This window comes from Anser brachyrhynchus (genome assembly GCF_964034855.1).
Source record: "Anser brachyrhynchus genome assembly, chromosome: 9".
NCBI classification, from domain to species: Eukaryota; Metazoa; Chordata; class Aves; order Anseriformes; family Anatidae; genus Anser; species Anser brachyrhynchus.
The window spans coordinates 24,311,072-24,333,390 of record NC_137703.1 but is presented as its reverse complement, the minus strand read 5'-3'; the positions used below and the strand labels follow the sequence as shown (position 1 = coordinate 24,333,390).

Sequence of the window (22,319 nt, the reverse complement as noted above, 5' to 3'; positions counted from 1 at the left end):
AGCACCTCTCAGTCTGTGCCGAACGTATCTTTGTATTTGGTCATTAATAAGGAAGCAAATCGGATGCAATTAGCTGGTGTAAAAAAAAGCTTCTGATCTTGAGATTACATGGCAATGCAGCCAGAATTAAACGTGAGAATTTTGCTATTTTGGGTTCTCAAACCTTTCTGAAGTAATTTTAATGTATTTTTTTTCAAAGGAATTAAGGTTGGAATGAGAGTAATTGCAGTACCAAGACTTTCTTTTGAAAAGTCTTTTATCAGTACATGAGTCTTTGAGAAAGCTATTGCGAATGCACAAGGCACAACACTCAGGCTAGCCTGCATGACACAGTAGCAGTATTGGGCATTTTCCAAAGAAAATAGGGTGGAAAAAGTAATTGGTTTGGGACTCCAAAATGTCTAAAGTCAGACCTGTTGTACTAATTTATCTGAAAAAGTACAGTTTTACAGTGAAGATTGCTCATATTATTAGGATAGCACATAGCTAAACCCATTTTAAGACTTCCATAACAATTAAATGAGGGGATAGGTATTGCATTAGTTTTGGGTTATGGTGAGTGAACAAGAGAAGTTGTTAACACGTTTCTGTTTGTAGCGTCTAGAGGAGAAGACAATCAACACTTTTCTTTTCTTTTTTTTTTTTTTCTGCAAACCAGCTAAGGATTTGACTGAGATGTCATGAAAGAAATGTGTGATACCATTCATATACTCCCATACAATTTATCTTTTTGTCAAGCTTTGTAATGAACATGTTTTGTCCTTATTTTGCAGGTTGGATCTATGACATCACACATAAATATGATTTTTCTTTTTACATATGTGGCTTGCTGTACCTGGTGGGAATATTATTTTTATTTATTCAACCTTATATTGGAAAGAAACAACCACGAGAAAAGTCTACTGAAGAGGAACAAGTATAGAACAAATTTCAGACTTTTTTATAGAATTTATTTCTTTCCATGTTTCTATTGTATGGCAGTATAAAGCTGAAACCAACCACATTGAATTGTACTTAAGTGAAAAGCAAATGTGCTCCAAAATGCTAATAAATTAGTAGAAATATGCTTTTAAAATGACTTAAGATCTTTTACTTCAGAACTAACAAATATAGAGAATAAAAGCACACTTACAGTCTTCTAAAATTGGATCAGTGCTAGAAACCTTTAACCTTAATTCTTTTAACTTTTCATCACTAACCATTGGTGAAACTCCACTGACTGCAGTGCAGTTACTCCTGGTTTACACTAGTCCTACAATCAAATTTGATCAGGATACGAATGTTTTATAAAAATCCTTCCTATTACGTATTCTATCTGATAAAAGATTAGTTAGTAAATATGTGAAAATGACTGTATTTCTTACCTGGCTAGTGCTGCTGAAATGCTAGTATAATACTTCAATTAATTCAATGTATTACAATTTACTATTCTATGATGCAAAGGTGAAGAAAAGTTCTTAGATTTTTCTGAAAGGGTTCTCTACTTCAAGGTTTTTTATTTTTATTTTTATTTGGTTTTTTTTACTTTTTATTTCTATTTTTATATATCAACTGCATGATAAAGTAGCCATCCTCAATACATGGGCTGCATTATAAATGCTCTGACACTTAATGCACATGAAGTAAAACGAACATAAAAGCAAATCCAGAGAACTGATGGAAAATATTAATTTGATTCTTCAACAGAAATGATAAGCAGCAACATTTCTGATGATCTGTTCCACTAGTTGCACATGCATGAGTTGCCACATTCAGATAGAGCAGTTTCTAATTTCAGATTCAACTACTTCAATAGTTATTCACAATTTATATTGATGTAACTGAGAACAGAATTTGTACCTGTGTATATACAGTCTTCTGGTTTTGCTTGTGAGATTTAGCTATATTACTGTGAACCACATGCAATGTAAATTGCCATAGTTGTATTAACTGACCTAGAGCTGCTGCTGATCATACCTGTATCAGGTACAGAGACACCTGAGATGAGAACAAATACCCTCTGTATTTTTACAGGCATGCTTTGGAAAGTTAAACTTTGTCTGACTCATTTGCAGTGTTTTAGGATACAGAAATAATTTACTTAAATGCACAATGGCTCCTTTATCATAAAAATATCTGAAATTTAAGAGAGAAAATCTTTTGTTATGGTATATCCAGGTTCTTAAGCCTGCCTTATGGTTTGATACTTTACAGTGGAAGCATCCCACCATGATTCCAAAGACTGGAGGATATTTCCAGAAGCAGTTTGAAGTTTCTGTCTGCTTTCTGGATAGGACAGGTAAAAGTATTAAAGAAACAGAGCTGGGCAAAAGGGCAAAATGGGCCAAATATAGTTTTAGAAAGAACTGGACTACAGCATGTTAAGTTTTGTTACAATTAATTTTAGAACAAAAATATTGAATTATGATCACTTGTGTTGCTGTATGCGAGCACACCACGAACTATCTAAGACCGGTCATGTTTTAGATGATTATTCACTAGAAAATCAGATAATGCAAAGCATGGAAGAACTAAGACAATGTAAAATATTTAAAGAAGTTTTCTTAAACAATATTAAGCATCTGGTAATTAATGCAGAATATTTTGTATGATGCTACAAGACATCATACATCTCAGCTTTGCGAGGTGAGGCTGATATTAATTTTCCTATATCAAATAAAAGTTTTTTTTTTCCTGCTAGCTTTATGAATATTTTTTCATGACAAATCAAGTTCTTGGTTTAAGACTAATACTGCTGCTAGAATTTAAAAACAATTGGTATTATTCACTTATATTGAAGAAATATTGGCACACAGTTCAGTATGAAAGATTATCACTATACAGACATTTTCTGTAGCTGCAAGGTTGGTTAAAAAAAAAGTTCTGAACCTCAAACCTCATTGTTCTGTACTGCAATTCACCAGCTTAGTTGTGCACTTCTACAACTGTTGGCAGGGACATACTTTGAAATAGGTCACTGAAGTGAACAAAGTTAAACATAAAACCCTTAAGAAAAAACAAACTACCTTAAGATCAGTTCTCTGATACAATATTTATGGCCTATAAAATTGTCATTACAACAACTGAGATGGCAGTGAACTGCAACATGTGGCGTGAACAAGCAGCCAGTAATTTCTTAAAATCAGCTTTTTTGCTGGAGAAAATCTTCATATAAACTTCACTGACATCAGTTCTTTAGTTACAGGTTTAGTTACAGGTTTGTCTTGGTGTGAATGCTGCTACTAGCTTATCAGCTATCTTTCATTGGTGAAATAGATATATTAAAGTGATGATTTGCCCCAATTTTTTTGAAAAATATGTACCCGTTATACTTAAAGCTTCACTTTGCCTTTAGCTAAAATCAACTTTGCATATTACTGTAATGAATAATATATTGTTCACTTATGATATCTGCAACATATCTTCTTATAGAAGTCCTTAATGGGCTGTATAATGGGAATAAACTTACATTACCCCAAAATTCACTTTCTGTTCATTTGCTGATTACGTTAATTTCTTAAACATGAAAATGAAGATTCTCCTGAAAAATGGTTGTTCTCATTTCTGGTAACAGAAGGGACAGACACATGATTGATTAAAGAGGCAGGAAGGTGGGCTGACAAATCAGAGTGAAATTAGGATTTTAAGTAATATTAACTCAGTCTATATTGGCTAGCATAGTTTCTGAACCTGAAACTGCCTAAATCTGTTCTGATGTCACAACTTAACAAAAAAGTAATTGGTGGCAAATTTACAGAAAGTGAGAATAAAGGGTCTGCTGCTTAGTAGCTCTGCTCACATACCATATTTCTTAAAAACATCTCTAAAGCAAAGTTACCCTTTACAGTGTTTTATTACATATGTTTTTATTACATGGAACAGAAATTTCATGAATGCAGTATTTTATGCACATCACAAAGTTTTGTCATTGTCCTGAAAGGAAATAGTCACAAGGAGGAAAGAATGCATTAATTGTTTAACGTGAAAATTTTCTACCTAAAGAACTATAATCATCAAATTCTTCACGAATATTGATATGTCGTTGTAGGACAAAATATTGTAAATATAAATTAACAACTATCTTGTAAGAACTAAAATGCAGCTTTATAAAGATATAAAATTATACAGAAACACTTTATTTTTAACGAATTTACAAAATTCATATTTAACACTTGACATTTTAAAAAAAGATGTAAACATGCGTTTAAACACCCTTCAGATATTACACTTGTATGAAAATACTGCAATCACTGTTTTTAATGCTCATATCTTAAGTCTAGTCAACGACAAATGGTGTCTTAATCAATTAATACTTTCAGAGCAACAATATTTAGCCTCTTAATTACTGAAGCTGATTGTTGTGGTAAGGCTATAATTCAGTAAAAACTGCTTTCAGTTTAAAGCACTCTTAACTAACCATCATTACAATTTCATAAGATAGCAAATGTCTCCTGTCAAGTATACAACTCCACCAATGGAAATCAAATACTCTTAGAAGTTCCTGCATCAGCAACATCAAGGAAAACTTCTGCCTCAAGGAAAAAAAAAAAAGGCATGATTTTGATGGATTGTGCTGGATGAGGAAGACCATTTGATTGATACCCTCAGTCACCAAAGAAGTTTCTTCCTGTTGAAAAAATGATTATTTGCTTGAAATTTAGATAATACTTTAAAACACTTCAAAATACATCAAACTCTGGAACCAACTACATGTTACTCATCCATAACCATTGAAAATTTACCATGGTAGACAGCAAAATCCTCAGCATTCACCATCCACTTTTTAGGACAAAAAGATTGCGGACTTTCTGCCCTATTCTGTATAGGTAATGATACAAAACAAAATACAGAAGTCAGAAGGATGAAGTACAAAGGAACCACCACCTCTTCTGTTGTTAGTATCTTACAACACTGAGGATAATACAATTTCAGGATGTCTAACATGTTAAAGGTTGTATTATTTACATGTTGCTTCTAGTAAGACGTGTTTTGTTGTTACTCTTTTAATCCTTTAATTAATCTGCTTTCTCTAATAAGGAAGAAAAGTCAGTACGTATGACCTGACAAACAACAAGCCCACACCTTACAATGGTTACATCAACAAAAAATGCATCTTTACTCAGTTTCTTGGTTTTAAGCATCTTGTTTCCGCCTCCTCCTTCAGAGCTGCAGCTGTAGCTGAATTCTGTTTGTGGAGAAAAAATGTTTCCAGCCCATTTCCAATGCAAGTTCTTTCATTTCAGGTGTAATTGTATCATATAAGTTCTCTACAATTTTTTTCCCATCGTGCATTACTGTTACCTATCTAGTTGTAAGAGAAAGTAAAGGCCTAAAATCATCATTTGGCTTATTCATTCTAACTGACCATTTTATTTACACAAAAATGTGATCAGACAACACAGCCACCAAATACGGAGGTCACTCTCAGTGTAGGCTGCTCACCTTGGAAGATGCAGCATTAGGCAAAACTCACAATAATGTCAGTGGAAGTTTTGCCCGGTGTTGTTGACGCAAGATATGACACTCTTCTGTGAAACATGTGAGAAGTTTCATTTAGTATGACGTCAAAGGCTTCTCTACCACACTACAAACAGGGCAGATGTAATGCTACAAACTTTCCTGGTATGTAATTCATATGGCCCCACTGAAATCTATGCAGCTGTGTAAGTTTATACTGAAAAATTTGGCAGGATGTAGAAGACAAATCGCAAATACAAACTTGTTTTATGGTAAGTAAAAGGACACAAATGCGTTTGTTCCTGGTCCTATTCACAATTGCATTTGGACTTATAACAGAAACACACTTTCAGAAGCCTTAAGCGATTAAATCTATTCCTCGGGAGATGTTTCCCCCTTTCAGAATGACTCCATAAACAGAATTGTGTGGAAATGTTATATTTTAAAGAGGAAGAAAAAATTATGTCAAGTGTTCTTTAAATTTCTGCTATCTTTCCCTAACCATTCTCCTGCTCCTGTGAGAAGCAGACAGCGTTAAGTTAACAACGGCGGGCCTGATTTGGGTTCGGGACAGCTGCATTTCGAGGTGCCCCGTTCCTGTCAGCACCCACCGAGGGCCAGGCCGGCGGGCACGGCGCTGCCCCGGCTGCCGCCCGCGCCGGGCCCCGGGCTCCCCCTGGCGGGAGCAGCCGCCGGCAGCCCGCGGCGGCCTGCACCTGGGGCTGGGGCCTTCAGGAGGGATTCTGCCTCCTCGGGCCGTCTAAAGGTCCTCTGCAAAATAAACTAACCGAGTCCTACCCCGAGCTTGCGCCGGGAGACACCTGAGCTGAGAGGCCTCTGAATGCGCCTTTGGAAAACTCGGTTGGTGCCTGAGCGGTGGTGGCCAACGCAGGGCCTCTGTGCATCATCTGTTTGAAATGAGCTGCTTCTGAGTTACTTAGAAGTAAGCAGTACCTAGAGGAAAGCTAAGGCACTTCGAAACGTATATTGGGTACCCTGGAGAGCCGAATTTATGCTCAGAACTACACAGTGAGAGGAAAAACGGTGCCACGCTTTGGGTAACAAAGACCACTGCTCAATTCAGCCTGTGAGGATGTGTCGTACTGGATGGAAGTGCGGAGCCTCTGACGCTCTGCTTTTCAATCCTGAGCGCTGGGACTGTCCCTTAACACCTCCCATCCTCAGGGCTAGCAGCAAGGCAGGACACCCGCAGGAGCCTGCTCCTTGGCCAAAGGGGCTGGGGGTCAGGACACCACTGCTTATGACAAACCCAAGGGCGGCATGGCAGCCACATCTTCCTTCCGTCCTTCATGTGCAGACAGTATGCCTGCTGCAAAAGCCTCCAGAATTTCTTTTAATTTTCCACCTTCCCTGCTCTTTTTAATTGTAATAAAAATTTGATGTCTTTATGCTAGAATACATGTAACTTTGGTATGCTGTTTTCCCCCTATTTGAAAATCTGAACATGCTATTTCATAATTCCATACAGAACAGCACTCCAACCCGCACATAAATTAGTCTGGAATTAAAACTCATACCATTGGGACAAATTTTTAATTTTTTAAAAATACTGCTGAGATGAGGGAATCAGAGCATGCCATTACCACTTGTAACAGGTTATTTCTTTGTGCCAAAATTTTTTACTATTATGCAAGTTAATACTTTTTAGGATTTTCGTAAGTTCCAGAACATCCAAGGCTTTGTGTTAAACTAATGAAAAGTTTGTGGCCCTCCACAGTACCTAATCCTATTCTACTACATGCTCTGCAATTGACAGATACATATTAATAAATAACAACATAAGTTCTGTCCGTTCTCTTCCTCTCCTTTAATCACTTTTATTGTCTCATCCTCATACCCAGTTGCAGAATCAACCCTTTTATCCTCATGCTGAAGTAAAGACCTGAATTCAGCAAATTTATCTACCTGAATCTGCCCTTCATCTCTAAATTCATGACATGCACTCTATTCTTATCTCGGCATTTTCTTCTGCACTGTCTGTACAATGCCTTGTATTCTTGTGCTCACTTGCACTCACACTCAATAAACTCACACTCAGTAAAGAACCTGTAATGTCTTTGCAGCCATACCATAGGAACAGCTGTACAGCCACATCCTCCTGAACTATCAGCAGTCTTTCAGAGAACTTTTCTTGAGCCACATAGACTCAAAGTAATAAAAAGCCTGTGAGTAACCTCAGCCTGGCACAATCTGGATTCTGTAATCTGTACCAGAGACATGTCCTGTTCTCCATACTAAAAGGTTAATCTGTCTCTCTGAAGCCTCTCCAGGAGCATCTAGTTATCACATGAGTTTCAAGATGACTAAACCCGTTTTTATCTTCCTCCTAAGGTCTCACCATTACTTATGCTTTCAGTAACTGTAAAACCCATAACTTGACAGGCTTCATTCTAGGTTCCTACAGCACCCCTGGGGATAAGAATCAAGTTGTTTTTCTCTTTAATATGCTTATCTTCCTATTTATCATAAGCTAAAACCTTTTTCCCCCTCCTACCTGAGTTTCTGCAACAGCCTTTTCTCTGACTTTGACTGGGATAGCAAATGCAATTTTAAGACATTCAGAGCTGCAAAAATAATCTTCCTAGATTGTGGCTCTAAATATATTATCTTTCCAACCTTCCAATTACCATTGCTGCACTGAGCAAGAAGTTGGAAGGAGTGACCTCTCAAAGACCCTTCCAACCCAACCTACGTTGTCCTGTGATTTTTCTCTTTTTGCACCAACAAATTGTTCCTCATTCTTCTGGGACTTCCAGGCTCTCTTCCCCTGTTTGCTCTCCCTCATTCAGCATTGAGAGTCTACCCTTAGCTCCAATGAGCCAATAGTGACAACCTCTGTTGTTTACTGTTCAAATTTCCAATTCAGCATGTTCATACTATTTCCCATACTCTCCTGATACTTGGAAATAGATTCCAAGCAAGCTAGTAAGCACAATGTCATTTCTTTCTCCTCTTGCACTTCTTACAGTTCCTTGATGCAAGGTCTGCAAAAATCTTGAAAAAAAATCTCTTCCCTTGTGCTCCTGTATTTATTCAGAATTTTAGGTCTTGTGCTAAAGATTTAAAATGTAAGCTCTCTAGCAATGGCAATGATTTGTTGTTTGTTAATGAGTCTAGCATAAGGGAATCCTGGTCTGTGGTTCAAGTTCATAGACATTACAGTGATACAGATCATAATACAAAGCATAGCTTTTACATTTCAAATACTTAATCCTGGAAGTTGTGCATAACACCCAACCATGAGTTACAATGATATTATCTGGATTGTTGCATTCTTTATATGTAACAAAAAGCTTGCAGGATAAGCACCATTTCTCTAACAGCCTAAGATCTAGTTTTCATCCTTCACGTTCAGTTGTTTGTGTACAAGTGATTATTGCATTGTCACAAACTTAAAGTGAAGTAGACAGACTGATGATTACATTAAATATGAGATGTAACAAAGACAATATACTGCAGAACAAAGCTAAAATTTTAAAATATATTTATATATACGTGTGTGTGTATATATATATATATTTACCATTTCAGATCTGCATGAAACTTGAGAAAGTCTGGCAATATCTTCAAGTTCCAGAAAGGAAATGATGTCCAGGAGCAATGGGACAGGAAGCCGATCCAGGAAGTCGCATTTACCTCGGCACAGATTGAGGACATGTTCCAGAATTTTGGCACCAAACAGTACAGCAATTTGAACTGTGATTAAAAAAAATCCCAAGAGACAACAGATTTGTAAAAGCCTGAAATTTCTTCCCAATAGTCTCACATTATTCACATAAACAATAATAATAAAAAAAAAATCAGCTCCAATTTTTTGGTTGTTTTCTAGAAAAAAGAGCACACAATATCTAATACTAAACATTAGCAATAGATAACATTTGCAATTCATATTGAGTTACCAGTGACTACAGCTTATGCAGTAAAACGTGGCTATTGTTAAAACAAAATGGAAAAAAAACAAAAACAAAAACAATCAAAAAAACCCCTGTACATAGAGCAAACTCATTTCAGCTGAGAAACATTAAAACAGCAGCAAAGCTGAACTGAAACTTGCCCAGATCCATTTTGCCCACTTGTCCACATACATATGTGTATATTTACATAAAATCTGTGCTATTTATGCAAGAGGATGTTACTAAAAGAACTGAAAAATTACTTTAGCTGCATGCTTTGGGGAAAATAATGATGGGTCTGACATGAAAAGTCCCTCCAGTTCTGCTTCTTATCTTGCATAAAACCATTAACATAAAATTGAAAACCATCATCCTCCATAGTGACATGACATTTTATTGACTTATTCACCTTGAGATCCAGTACAACACCAAATTCTTTTCTATAGATCTGCTAGTTAATGAGCTTCTTCCCATCCTGCATGCATACAGTTGATTATTTCTGCTTCAGTTTCCAACTTGGAACTTGTCATTTAGAATTTAACAGTTTCTTCAGATCATTTATCTATCAACTTGCTTTAAAAAAAAAAATATATATATATATATATAAATAATGCGACATAGTTTGGCTATTTTAGAGATATATTTAGCTGTATTTATATTGATTTATATATGTGCCTGCCAATTAATGTAGACCTAACAATGGAAGTTACTCCAGAACTCCAGGTTTTCTGTAAGATTTTTATCCTAAAAGTGCTGCATACTACTTGATGACTTGTACTCTTTGTTCATTTGTCCAGAAATTTAGACCTCTCTTCTCTTGGCCTACACTACCATGAATTAATTTTCCTTCCTTGTAAAACCATAGTGAAAATCTAGACATACACAAAATCTTGCTCTTATCTCTTGCTTTATTGAGATTATGAGAAGAAATATATATCTTGAACTTCACTATCCAAAAAGGAAAAAAAATCAAAACAAAGATATGTATAGCTGTATTACTAGTTGATATAAGTTTACTAGACTGTTAATGTTCATTCTAAAATGTTTCCTTCTTCAGTTTTCCATTGGATACTTCAAATGCTTATATAGGATATTGATTAAATGTTCCATTTCCATGGGGTCTATTCTTCCTAACCCCACTAGAAATAATTTAAACTTAAAAAACAAAACAAAACAAATTTTCTCAAAAAAATAAATCTGTGAATACTCAGATGAGGAGCAGGTTGACTCCCCTAGCAGGAGTCAAAAAGGTGGTGTGAAAATATCTGACTGTGTGGAATGGCAACAGCTATGTTTGGAAATAATATGACAATACAGCAGCTGAACAAAATAAAATATCTGCATTTTATGTTAAAATTTTACTAAAAACCAATGGGAAATCCCCAAGCATAATTTTAAATGCAATTTTAGAAAAAGGAAGAAATGACTAAATGTTAGGAAGGAATAGCAGCTGTGGCTTTCAATACTTCCTATAGGATATAAAACCTCTGAATAATCCCATCAACAGAGACTTTTCAGCTGTTTATTATCTTTCTGGTTTCCAGGCTTTGGAAAACAGCTCTATACATTTACATTTTGAGGTTTATTTAGTAGCATCCCCACTGCCTTTCTATATTTTATTCTATATTCTATATTTGGCTGTATATTCCTAAGCTCATCTAACACCCGTTGCACTCGGTGTAGAACAGCTTGGGAATCCATGTAGCTCAAGACATGGCCATATAAATAAGCATGCTGGCACAGAGCACTATAAGGAGCTACCTAGCTATTAACAATAAAAATATTTCTTTCTGGCCTATTTTTGTTGCTAATATCTCTGTCATTTGTTCTGTAATGAAACTATCAGTGTTGCTAGGATTTATTCTGTATTTAAAGTTACTGTTATGTCTTCTTGTTTTTCTACTCTTCCTCCATTAATCTATATTAATGAATTCGCATACAAAAGCCTGTTAGCCAAAGCAATCACATCTTTCATTAAAGTTATTACAGATCCTTATTGCTAGATTATTCCATTATATGCCACAGCAAATTTGTAATTATTTTTATTGTCTTACTATGAAGAGATGAATCACTCAAAAAATGCTCCTGGGATTCTTTAATTTCTCCAGGTTTTGACTCACAAAATTTATTCCGGAGAGATCTTCCCCCACCTGAAAATTACCTACAACTGGGAAAGAAAAAGAAAAAAAAAAGGCAAGAGGAAATGAATAAAGCTCCATGAGATAAATACATTACTAGGATTCAGGATTCCAGTTATGTAATTATTTCTGCATTCCCAAAACAAAGTTATCATAAGGGATCAGGCCATGGTTTCATTACCAACGGCCTTACAACATGCTTCAAAGGAAAATAAATATCCCATAACGCATCTAGACAAGTGTGAAATGTTTTTACACACAAAAAATTTTTTTCCAGTCCCTGAATGCAAATTGCTTGTAGAAATTAAAACACCTTTAATGACATCTCAACCTGCAAAATGATGAATAATCTTTTTATTTTTCATTTAGTGACAGAAATACAATTGATCAGACATTAAATTTGGTCATTAAGTGGAAATACCCATTCAACTGTTCAAGCATTCAACATTGACAGCATTAAAGGTTGAATTGTTTTTTTAACATCTTGTCAAAATTAACAGGACAGTTCAAGTGTCAGCACTCAGACTGCCTGAAAACTCAGGAAAAAGCTCTATAGAAGTACACATTTAACTCATGGTCTGGGAGTTAGAAAAAGAAAAGATTACAAAGCTTTTTTTTCTTTACAAAACACAGCTGAGACAAAAGACAATATAATATGCCTAGTGAATTATTTAGCCATGAAATGGTGGAGAACAAGTGGCCCTGGATATCAGGAGTTTTCCTCCAAGTTCTCTTCAAACATCACATATATGCTTGAACAGTGTCAGCTTTTAATATCTACTTTTGTTTTGTTGCTGTCACAGCTGGAAAGGAAAGTCAAGTGTCTTCCTTCACGTAAGTTGTTGGAAAAGATCACGATACAAGACAAGAAGTTGGACTCAGTTGCTGCTGTGGCAAGGTTGGAAAAAAAAAAGTAGTCTTACTAGTATTATATCTGTTTTATTTGCTTCCATTTGCTTGATACAAGTCAGGATTTTACACTGGTATATGTATACATAGATTCCTGACACACTGAGTGATAAATTGTTTGTTTTATGTACACTTATGCATGTTTTCTAATGTACACATCACTGATATTCCTATTTGTCAATCTGTAAATTCTTATTTTTTTTTTCTACCAGCATGTAGAAAAGGAAAACTAAAAGCAAGTGTTGGCTTAACTATCAATAAGCCACAGATGACTACTCACATTTACTGACCAAAGAATGCAGAGTTAAACTTTTCGCTATAAATCTTAGACATGACAACAGTGGTCTACATCTAACATGAAATTTAACTTCAGATCTCTCCAGTATTTCAGTGTCAACATATACAATTTTCAAATTGAAAATAATTAAATATTTGTAACTCCCAATAAGTTGAATTCACTTTCATTATTAAACTTTCAAATTAAAGCTCAGACTCCAGACTAGTCTGCCAAGGCAGGCCCACACAAATCATTTCTCTGTTTTTCAAGTCTTGCTTGTATCCTGTTGATATATCTCATATACAGTAACAGCCTAACATGTACTTTTGAGTATCAAATATAGCCAGCTATAATTCATCATTTTGATGTTTCTTGTGGATAGTGTCTCATTATAGGGGGGAATTAGAATTACTAAATCATCTTTCAGATAGCAAAGACACAAAATAGCTTCAATTAACTCCCAGACTTATCAATGATATTCAGTAAAAATAACTCTTATTATGGGAATAAGAGAACAAACATCCTAGTCGGTTGCCTAAGTTCATCCTATTTTACAATGACACACACAACCTTTATTCTTTTACTATGAAAACGTTGCCTCTGAAGGAGAAAAATACATTTATCAAATCTGCATTTAAAATTTAGTATGCAAACATTTTAAAATAGCTAACATTTTTATAACATACACATACAGTATAGACTACCACTTCACTAAAATAATGTCACTTAAGATACTAGCAGTAATATGAGACTTCAGTGCAAACAGGATAAATAAACTGCTTGTCATTGCTTCAGTGATGATCCTAGTACCTGGGAAGGCTTCAGAACTAGTACGTTTGTAGCCCTCCACAGGGATAATGACAGCAAACTGCTGTACTGTACTTCCAGAAGCTCTTTTTATCCCTAGCAGTGTAGGAAGAATCAGCACGCGAGGCTACTTCCATGCTTGTTTGTGGAAAAGAGTAGGTGAGAACAAGGACAGAACAAAACTGATACACAAATGGAGAAATAAAAGGCATCTTTCCTCACATTCCTCAGCTTGCATACCCTTCAAAATGGTATGCAAGAAATAGGGAAGAATCATTGCTAAAGGAGAAAAGAAAACTGCTTAACATGCTTTCTCTTGATCTTTTCTTTGTATTGTTGAAAGTGCCATTTATTTAAAAACAATAAGAAGAACAAAACTACCATCAAAACAGACAACCACCATTATGAACAAGCAAGCAAACTAAAAATTCAAGACCCCTTCCTGGAACGGAAATAAGTGTAACAAAAAAAAGAAAATAATGTCTCTACCCCCAAACCACCTACCAAAAATTATTAATGATGATGATACTTTTCAACTTTTGAACTTTAACACCTACTGACATTCTTGATTGATTTTCTGTATAACCTTATAGATTTAGCTATGCACTATGATAGAAGTCTAATTCATTAAAGAAATCATGTTGCACAACAGATTACAATTTGTTGTGATTTATTATAAAATACATTAATACTTTTCAGTCTAGGATGTATAGTGCAATAGAATTAAGTATACATAGATAACAGATGCTTGCCTAAATTCCCCACTGGTGTTAACAAGACAAACTTTTCTAGGTAGTATATATATATTTTTTTATTATTGTGTATGAATATTTATACATAATATAGGTTTATATATATACACAAGTGTACAATAAAGTATTTCATTCAAACAGAGAGAGAGAATAAACCATTAAATGAGATTATAACTTCATACAATCCAGCCCTGAAATGGAACACTAAGTCAATGCCTTTATAAATTAAATATGTCATATTTTTAAAACAATTCCAGTAGATATCCTAACATGTCTACAAGACTTTATCATTCAATTATAAATTACAAAGCATTTTAATACTAACTGAAATATGCCAACACTTCAAAATTACAAAAATAAATAGCTCGGTAATCTCTGATCTTCGTCACTGTTGTACCGAGGTGTACAATGCTACACAACTATCTGTCAGAATAGGAACACCAGGCCAACACACAGAGGAAGAGAAAAGGCAAAATATTTAAGTAGTTACATAAACACCAGGATGTATTTCTAGACATTTTTTGATTCACAGTGGAACAAGCTGTCAAAACCAGTATTCTATTTAAAAACTTCCTTATGCACACAGGACATACTATAGTTACCTTGATAATTTGCTGGCACATAGTTATTTCAAAGATAATATTGCATAATTTTGTAATGCTCATCAATTTTGCATAGATTAAAAAGAAGAAGGAATGGAAGGTATTACTAGTGCATCCTGGTTACCATGGACACATTTCATTCTTGATGTTATTTGGAGGCTCAGGTGTTAAAGCAACTGAATACCACATTGCTAACTCTGCTGACATTTCTTCATGAAAAAGAGATAAGAAGAAACAACGAGCAGAACCAAAACCAAAGAACAGCAGCACCCAACTGAGGCTTTGGGTAAAAAGTCTGAGCAATTGTTTTTAACCAATTAAAATATTTAAGTGATAAATTAGCAACAAATTAATTATTATGGAAATATCTATTGTCGTAATTAATTTGGATAGTAGATTATTAGAAGTATAGTGCTGTTTACATTGTATGAAGAAAATATTTGAAGTTTGTCATATGGTAAGCCATCTTTTTCTTTTAAGGACTCAACCTTCCCTTAATTTAATCTATATCTGAAGTTATAGAAATACAGACTCATAAGATATAATGAGAAAGCTCAATGGGAAAGCTCTGGGTGATGCTGAAGAAAGCCAGTTGGTGTGAAATATGAAGTCCTGTCATAAAGGCACACAAATGACAAACTCCTCCCTCCCCCCCTTCCCTGCCCCCCCTAAACATTTTTAGGATTTGGGAGTTCTCCAGACTCAGCTTTCTCCTTTGCTTAACAAAACCAATAACTCAAAGTTTAATTTCTCAGATTACAGGTTATATAGAGATTAATTATCCCCACTGTTCTCTTAAATGGTTCCAATTAAAAAAATTAAATACTCATTGGAGGAGGAAGGTGATTCCAGAACCTAGGAAATAGGGCTTGGTGAGACTTAAAAGATCTAGATTCAATTATTTTCATGTCCCAGGTGAATGGCCTAAATACCTAGACTTTCTTTTTAGTCATGTACTTGTCACTGCAATCCATCCAAATTCTCATTTCCCCATGCAGTGAAGGAGCCACGTGTCCTAAAAAGAAAAAACATTTGCATTCTCAGTTAGTGACTTCTCTCTGTATCTTAGAAATTCACAGCTAAACCAACATGACAATATTCCTAGATCTTTTGCTAGAGTAAATACAAAAAGAGTCTGAATTGGAGTAAGTTTTTGAGATAAAAAGATCACTGAATAGCTAAGTTTGGATGGACTTCTGGAGATAATTAGCTCACCCCCTCTACTAAAATCTAGGTTGCTCAACAGTGCCCAGCTGGGTTTTGAACATCTCCAAGGATGGACAGTTCAAATCTTTTCTGGGCAACCTGTTCCAGTATTTGACTATGCCCACAGTAATAAATTGAAACACAAGACATTTCACTGAAAGATAAGAAATAACTTTGTTCCCATTGCCTCTTGTCCTGTCACTGGAAACCAGTGAGAAGAATCATGTTCTGTCTTCTTTCCTCCCTCCTATCAGCTGCCTGTACACAGTGCTCAGGCCCCTCTGAGCCTTGTCTTGTATGTGCTAAGGAACTCCTACTGCCTGAGCCTCTCTTTGTATGACAGATGCTTCGATCTCTTAATCATCTTAGTAGCACTTCACTGGGCTAGCTCTGGAATGTCCATGTCTGTCCTGTACTACGAAGCTCAGAACTGGGTATGCTGCTCCAGAAGTGGTCTCCCCAGTACTGAGTAGAGGGCAAGGACCACCTCCCTTGACCTACAGGGAATGTTCTTCCTAATGCAGCCCAGGACACAGCTGGCCCTCTATGCTGCAAAGTTACATTGCTGCCTTGTGGTCATCATAACCCCAAGGACCTTTTCTGCAGGGCTGCTCTTCAGCCAGGCAATTGCCAGCCTCTACTGAGGCATGGGGTTATGCTTCTCTCTCCCATCGTTGAACTTTGCATTTCCCATTGTTGAACTTCAACAGATCCTCATCAGCCCATATAACCAATCTGTCAAGGTCCCTCCGAATGGTGTGGCACAACCACCTGGCACATCAGCCACTCCTCCTGCTTTCTATCTTCCGCAAACTTGCTGAAGGTGCACTCTGTCTGATTATCCAGGTCATTAATGAAGAGTTAAGCTAGATCGGCCCCAGTCAGTTTTGCCCTCTAGCTACACTACTACTGAATGGTCAAAAGTGTTCCACTATTCCAACAGTGATTAATGTTATCTTTGTGTGCCTCAGTCCTGAGCAAGTTTGAGGCCCCTTTTGGTCTCTATAGTAAATAAAAGATGTTCTGAATGTTGGCCTTGCTGTATGGAGCTTTTTGGCAACTGTGATCACCTGAGGACACTTACCTGAAAATCCAAATTTTTGCCTGACCATGCTTCTGTAATATGTAGAGATGATAAGGTAAATGCTCAGCTGGCTATTTCACTCCCTTATAAATGTAAGAATATGAAAGTAAAGCAAAAATTACTGTTTGCATTAAACTATTAGCTACACAGCATACAATTCACCAGTACTATTCTGCAAGTGACTAATGCTCATATCTGATTCCATCATTTGTTCATTTACCAATGAAAATTGTAATAATAGAAGACTCCTTAACATGCTGTCACTCTAGATCTGTCTCCTTAGTTATTCTGATGTCACAGAGTTTAAAAACTGGAATTATGTTTTAATGAACATACTGGTGAGTCTTGTAAGATGCCGACAGAAAAAAACAATTCTGTATGAGACCCGTAAGAGGAAAATATTAAGAAGACTATCTCAATATAGCGATATTTAACTCTACTTTTCCCAGTGGATATCACTGTGAAAACAGTTGTAACCGATGGGGATAAAATACACTAAGTTAAACAACCTCAGCAGCAAGACCAACCTCCCTCCTAACTACACTACTTTAATAGAAAAACTTAGCATGTTCACTAATTAAAGTAAGTCTCCAACTGTGCTAGGCTGGTGAGCAGGAAAGCTTTTATTGCTGCTATAGTCACTTTGTAAAAATTTTTACTTTCTGACTGGTTACTCAAGGAAAATGTCCCCACTTGTCTTCTGACTAATTAAGCAGTTAAGTATTGCTACTTGTATGTATTTATGCCTTCTGCCATTTATAACAGGTTTCTATTAAAAATGTCAGTACTCTAGTTCCAGACAGTAATCAATAAACAGAAGTGCACATAAATATGGATTTTAATATTTGCATACAAAAAGTAGTTCTTGTAAGCTAGCAACAATTTAAAGATAAGACTGGTTGAAGCAGATTAAACGACCACCTTTAACCATTATTTCTTCTTAATATATTTGAATTCACATGTAATAAAACTCCTCCGTTTATTGAAATATATTGAATAAATTCAAGTTTAAACCAGAACATTAACATAAATTATATAAATAAGAACAAAAAGTTATCTACATCTGCATGCAACAGTGCAAGCATTCAGCAAACTGAAATTAAACCAAATACATGCACAGATGCCATTCCGCATTTCATGCATGCATAGTATGAAATCAAATAGGTATGAGCTGACACCTGTTACATGTAGGAAATTGGATACTTTTGCTGTTCTTCTGGCAAATTATTACCCATTTTGCAAATTTAAAGTAGGGTTTATAACACCAGTGCTCCATTTGACAATTGCTACAGAAGATCTGTTTGCATTCGCTATAGTCCAGGAAGTTATACAGATTACTGTTTTGTTGTCTACACTGATAGGATCACAGTGTACAGGATAGTAGTTTCCTTCTCACGCCCACTCAGTAGCAACAAAAACCACCCCAAAATCAAGTCTGTCTGGCACTTATTAGATATAGTGTAGTTTTCCAGTTTTCTATCACATGTCCAGTTCATCTGTACCAAAGATTTTCAAGTGTTAAACCTAATGTGCTGTGCTACAGAGATCTATAAAGGAAAGAAAAACAAAACCAAGAACTTTCTCAGACCATCAGACAAATTCTGAACAACTTGAAACTATGGATTCTTCTCAGTATCACGATAGCTATTAATACTGTAAAAAAAAGTTGATATGATTTTGTCGGTGATAATGCTACTAAAATTCTGTATCAAATAATACAGTATCTCAGATTTTAAATTTAATATTGATCTTCATAACGGATTCACCATTGAATTTGTGTATACATACTTCCGTGGCCTCTGAGAAATCTTCTTCTTCCTAATTCATTCATGCAAGTATTTGTTAATAGCATTTCGGTGGTGCATTATCACTGCTTTGTTCTCATTGTACTTCTACCAGTGGAGATATTTTTCCAGATTACAGTAATTAAAGGTGAGCAAGCTTATAATTTAAGTTATAAATCATAAAGGAGTATAAGTAATGTAACAGTTAGAAGCAATGCAATTCCACATCCCTCCCTACCCTACTTCTGCTTTTGTTTTGGAGGGGAAAAAAATATTACCATTAATAGCAAGGAAATATAAAAACAATTTAGTTACCAAACAAAATAAAGCAGTGATGGCAGTAGAGTAAAGCCTTAAAGACAACAGCATATGGGAGGAAAGATGCCTTCCTGGTGTAAATGCAAGCAGTTTTGTGAGTTGCTATTAACAAATATTTTGAGTGTATGGAGAAGAGAAAAGAAATGTCACAATTCCAAAATTTAATGTGTAGCAACTACAAAGCTGTTATTTTTTCCTCCACTTCGCTCATCTATTCAAAAACATCAAACCACTTCAGCTAAGGAATTAGGGTTGTGCATGTGTATGAGTGCCAAAGGCTGCCACTTAAAGCATCCAGAACACATTTTAGTAAAATACAGAAGAATCAGAGAATGGCTTGGGTTGGAAGGGACCTTAAAGATCATCCAGTTCCAACCCCCCTGCCACAGGCAGGGATGCAACCTACTAGATAAGGTAGAAAGAGGTAATAAAAAGCTTGGATTTTTTATTTTTTTTTCAGGGAATGCAGAGGTTGTTAAGTCTGTACAAGAAATCTGCTGCCTTGACATTGTCTCTTTCCTTCCCCTCAGTTACATTCCTCTTTTATTCCTATATTAGTATTTTTCCTCATCTGTTTTCCCAGAACTTGCAGGGAAATAAGTAAATAAAATAATAATAAATAAATAAAAATACACAAAAAAGCACAACATAAAACACAGATGCTTGCAGCACAGGTGCATTGGAGGCTAACTTATTCCCTCATACAGACCTGTGCACACGGATCACAGGAAAGAATACAAAACCAGGACAATGAGAGATGAAAAAAAAGGGAGGGGGCATGTGCTGCAAGGAAAGCAACACTATCAGAGGGAATAAATAATGACTCTCGAGGATCAGAGTCTGCAATTATGAGCATGATACTTGCCATTTATTAACGTGATTAAACAGGCAGGCCTAGATAAGACCACCACAAAGAGATTATTCCACTATTTAACAGAACAAAGGATGCTAGCTAAGTGTGAGACATAACATTCCTTTCCAGATGGATAAGGCACTGACAGGTTTTATTTGAAGCAGTTTCTTTCAGTTTCCTCCTTCTTACTTCAGTTTCAAGGTCTCTTTGTTAAATTTCAGGTCTAGTCTATGCTTTAAATTTTGCTCTTCTCCTCTTCCTCCTCCCCCTTCCCCCCTTTCCATCAGAGTAAAGAGCCAAATAATGGAACAGTTGGACTCCCTGCTTTGTGTATAAAAGTCCTGGAGTACAGCAGTGTTGCAATGCAAAGTCCTTTTCTAGGGAATCTGCATCTCCTTTAGCAGAGTCTGTGAATATAACTGGCAATCCTTTTTATTACAGATGAAGTCTTAGTTCAACCATCTCATTGCCCCCTTCTCAGATATTTATCATCCTGAATTGTATGTCTGCAATCAGTCTCACCTGCTCTCTGCTGAAAATTGCCTTCCTACATTATATGGCCAGCTCACTTTCAGCACCAACATCTCTTACTGTAAACTCTGAGAAACATTTCTTGCATTGGCCCCCAAAATCCCATCACACTTTTTAAGAACAAACACTCTCAGCGTGTTTTTCAAGGTTCCCTTGCTGTCTATTTACATCTTTAATTCCATCTGATCAAATGACAGGGGCACTAAAGAATCCATCACATTGTGCGAGCATTCTGATATACTTGATTACTACCTGTGTCTCTGGTTTTCCATAAACAGTTGTGGTGACAAATATGCCCTTTTTCTCAATTATCAACTCAGTACCAAAGATAGGATGCTCTCAAAAAAAAAATCTGTTTCTTCAAGCACTGATTTTGTTCAGTCCAACTCTATTTATTATTATTTTTTAACATGAAATTGACACTACCTGTAGGTTTCAGAGATATTGGAAATTGCATAGAAAGGAATTATTGCACAATTCAGCTTTAGCACCAACTTAGCTCACCCTGAAATCTATCCTTTCATTATCAGTTGTCATGATAAGTTGATATGTATGTATATTAAAAACATACATTGCATTTCTTGCCACAAGTATCTGCCTGCTCTTTTGATACTTCCCAGCTACACAGCTTCTCTTGCCTGCAGTCCCCATCTGTTGCCATTCCTTTCACTGTATTGTTCACTATCATCCTATTATGCTATTTAGAACTCTAGCTTCAGATACTATTTTAGGTTTCTGCTTCTATAATATTATTTTGCCTTTTTCAACACGACTAATAATTTCACTGTGCACTGACTTCTACTGCTTTCCTATGGGTACTACAATTTTCCAGAAAACGTATCTAATTCAGGTTTCAACCAGCAAATGACATTTACACTGGTTGTGCCCACTGCACAATTTCAATTTAATTTATTAAAACCCACATATAAGCTGCAGACACTTTTACTTTGGTTTAACTTAGACTAATTTCAGTTTAACATAAATTGATTTAGTCTATGCCCAATCAAAATCAAATAGGCCTTTACAATAAGTGACCATAGAACAATTCAGACCAACTTCAAGTTTGTTTAAGTAAAGTTACACTGGCGCATCTTTAGAAGAGACTTTGCATAGCCTAGCACACTCAGATAAAATCCTGATCCTGCTCTAGCTTTGCCTATCACTCTCCTTTCTTTTTTTCCTTCCCTTGAACACATTACTGAGTGTATGTATTTATTTTTTTTAAATTATAAATGAGCAAAGTATAAATATATGTTACACCTAGTCAAGTAAACATATCTGATAGTTTTTCATGATGAATGTTCGTGTGCACATGTGAAATGCAATAAAGAAAATTGTTCTTGGTTAATAAAGGCAACAGAAGAAATAATTATCTCCCTAACTTAAAGCAGGAAGAAGGGAAACAAGACCCAGTAGAGTTACCACAAAGGTACAGAAGTAGAATTATTCCTGAGGTTTCCCAAAGCAGAGAGCAACAAGGATGCTGGATATACTACCTTAAGTAAGGCAAGTGAAGAACATAACTAAAATCTTCTCCAGAAGAAAAATCACCGACAATAATGAGCATGGAAATGGACGCTCAAGTACAGTAGGAAACATTTACTTAATTAAGCAGAAGACACCGGTGCATATTTCTCTTGAGAAACTATTACACCCTCATAACCTGAAAATCATTCTTGGCAGGTAGAACTAGATCGAGAATGGTACC

The 22,319-nt window shown here is 35.8% G+C and overlaps 2 protein-coding genes across 10 annotated transcripts in view; one reads left to right on the top strand and one right to left on the bottom strand.

Moving 5' to 3' along the window:
• SLC16A14 (solute carrier family 16 member 14) overlaps positions 1 to 4,390 on the top strand; it is a 52,419-nt gene extending 48,029 nt beyond the window's left edge. For all 9 annotated transcript variants that reach the window (XM_080605309.1, XM_080605314.1, XM_080605310.1 and 6 more), the window contains one exon: positions 774 to 4,390. In XM_080605309.1, coding sequence (XP_080461435.1) covers positions 774 to 922 — 149 coding nt within the window. In that variant the 3' untranslated portion in view covers positions 923 to 4,390. The remainder of the gene's footprint in view (positions 1 to 773) is intronic.
• A 77-nt stretch (positions 4,391 to 4,467) lies between these two features.
• On the bottom strand, positions 4,468 to 21,299 carry FBXO36 (F-box protein 36; the record flags this gene model as incomplete). The annotated part of the gene is given in 6 exon segments (XM_080605447.1): positions 4,468 to 5,280; positions 7,952 to 8,021; positions 8,925 to 9,153; positions 11,405 to 11,490; positions 11,492 to 11,511; positions 21,183 to 21,299. Coding segments are annotated over 6 exon segments (663 nt in total). The 3' UTR covers positions 4,468 to 5,139.
• Between the last annotated feature and the right edge of the window lie 1,020 nt (positions 21,300 to 22,319).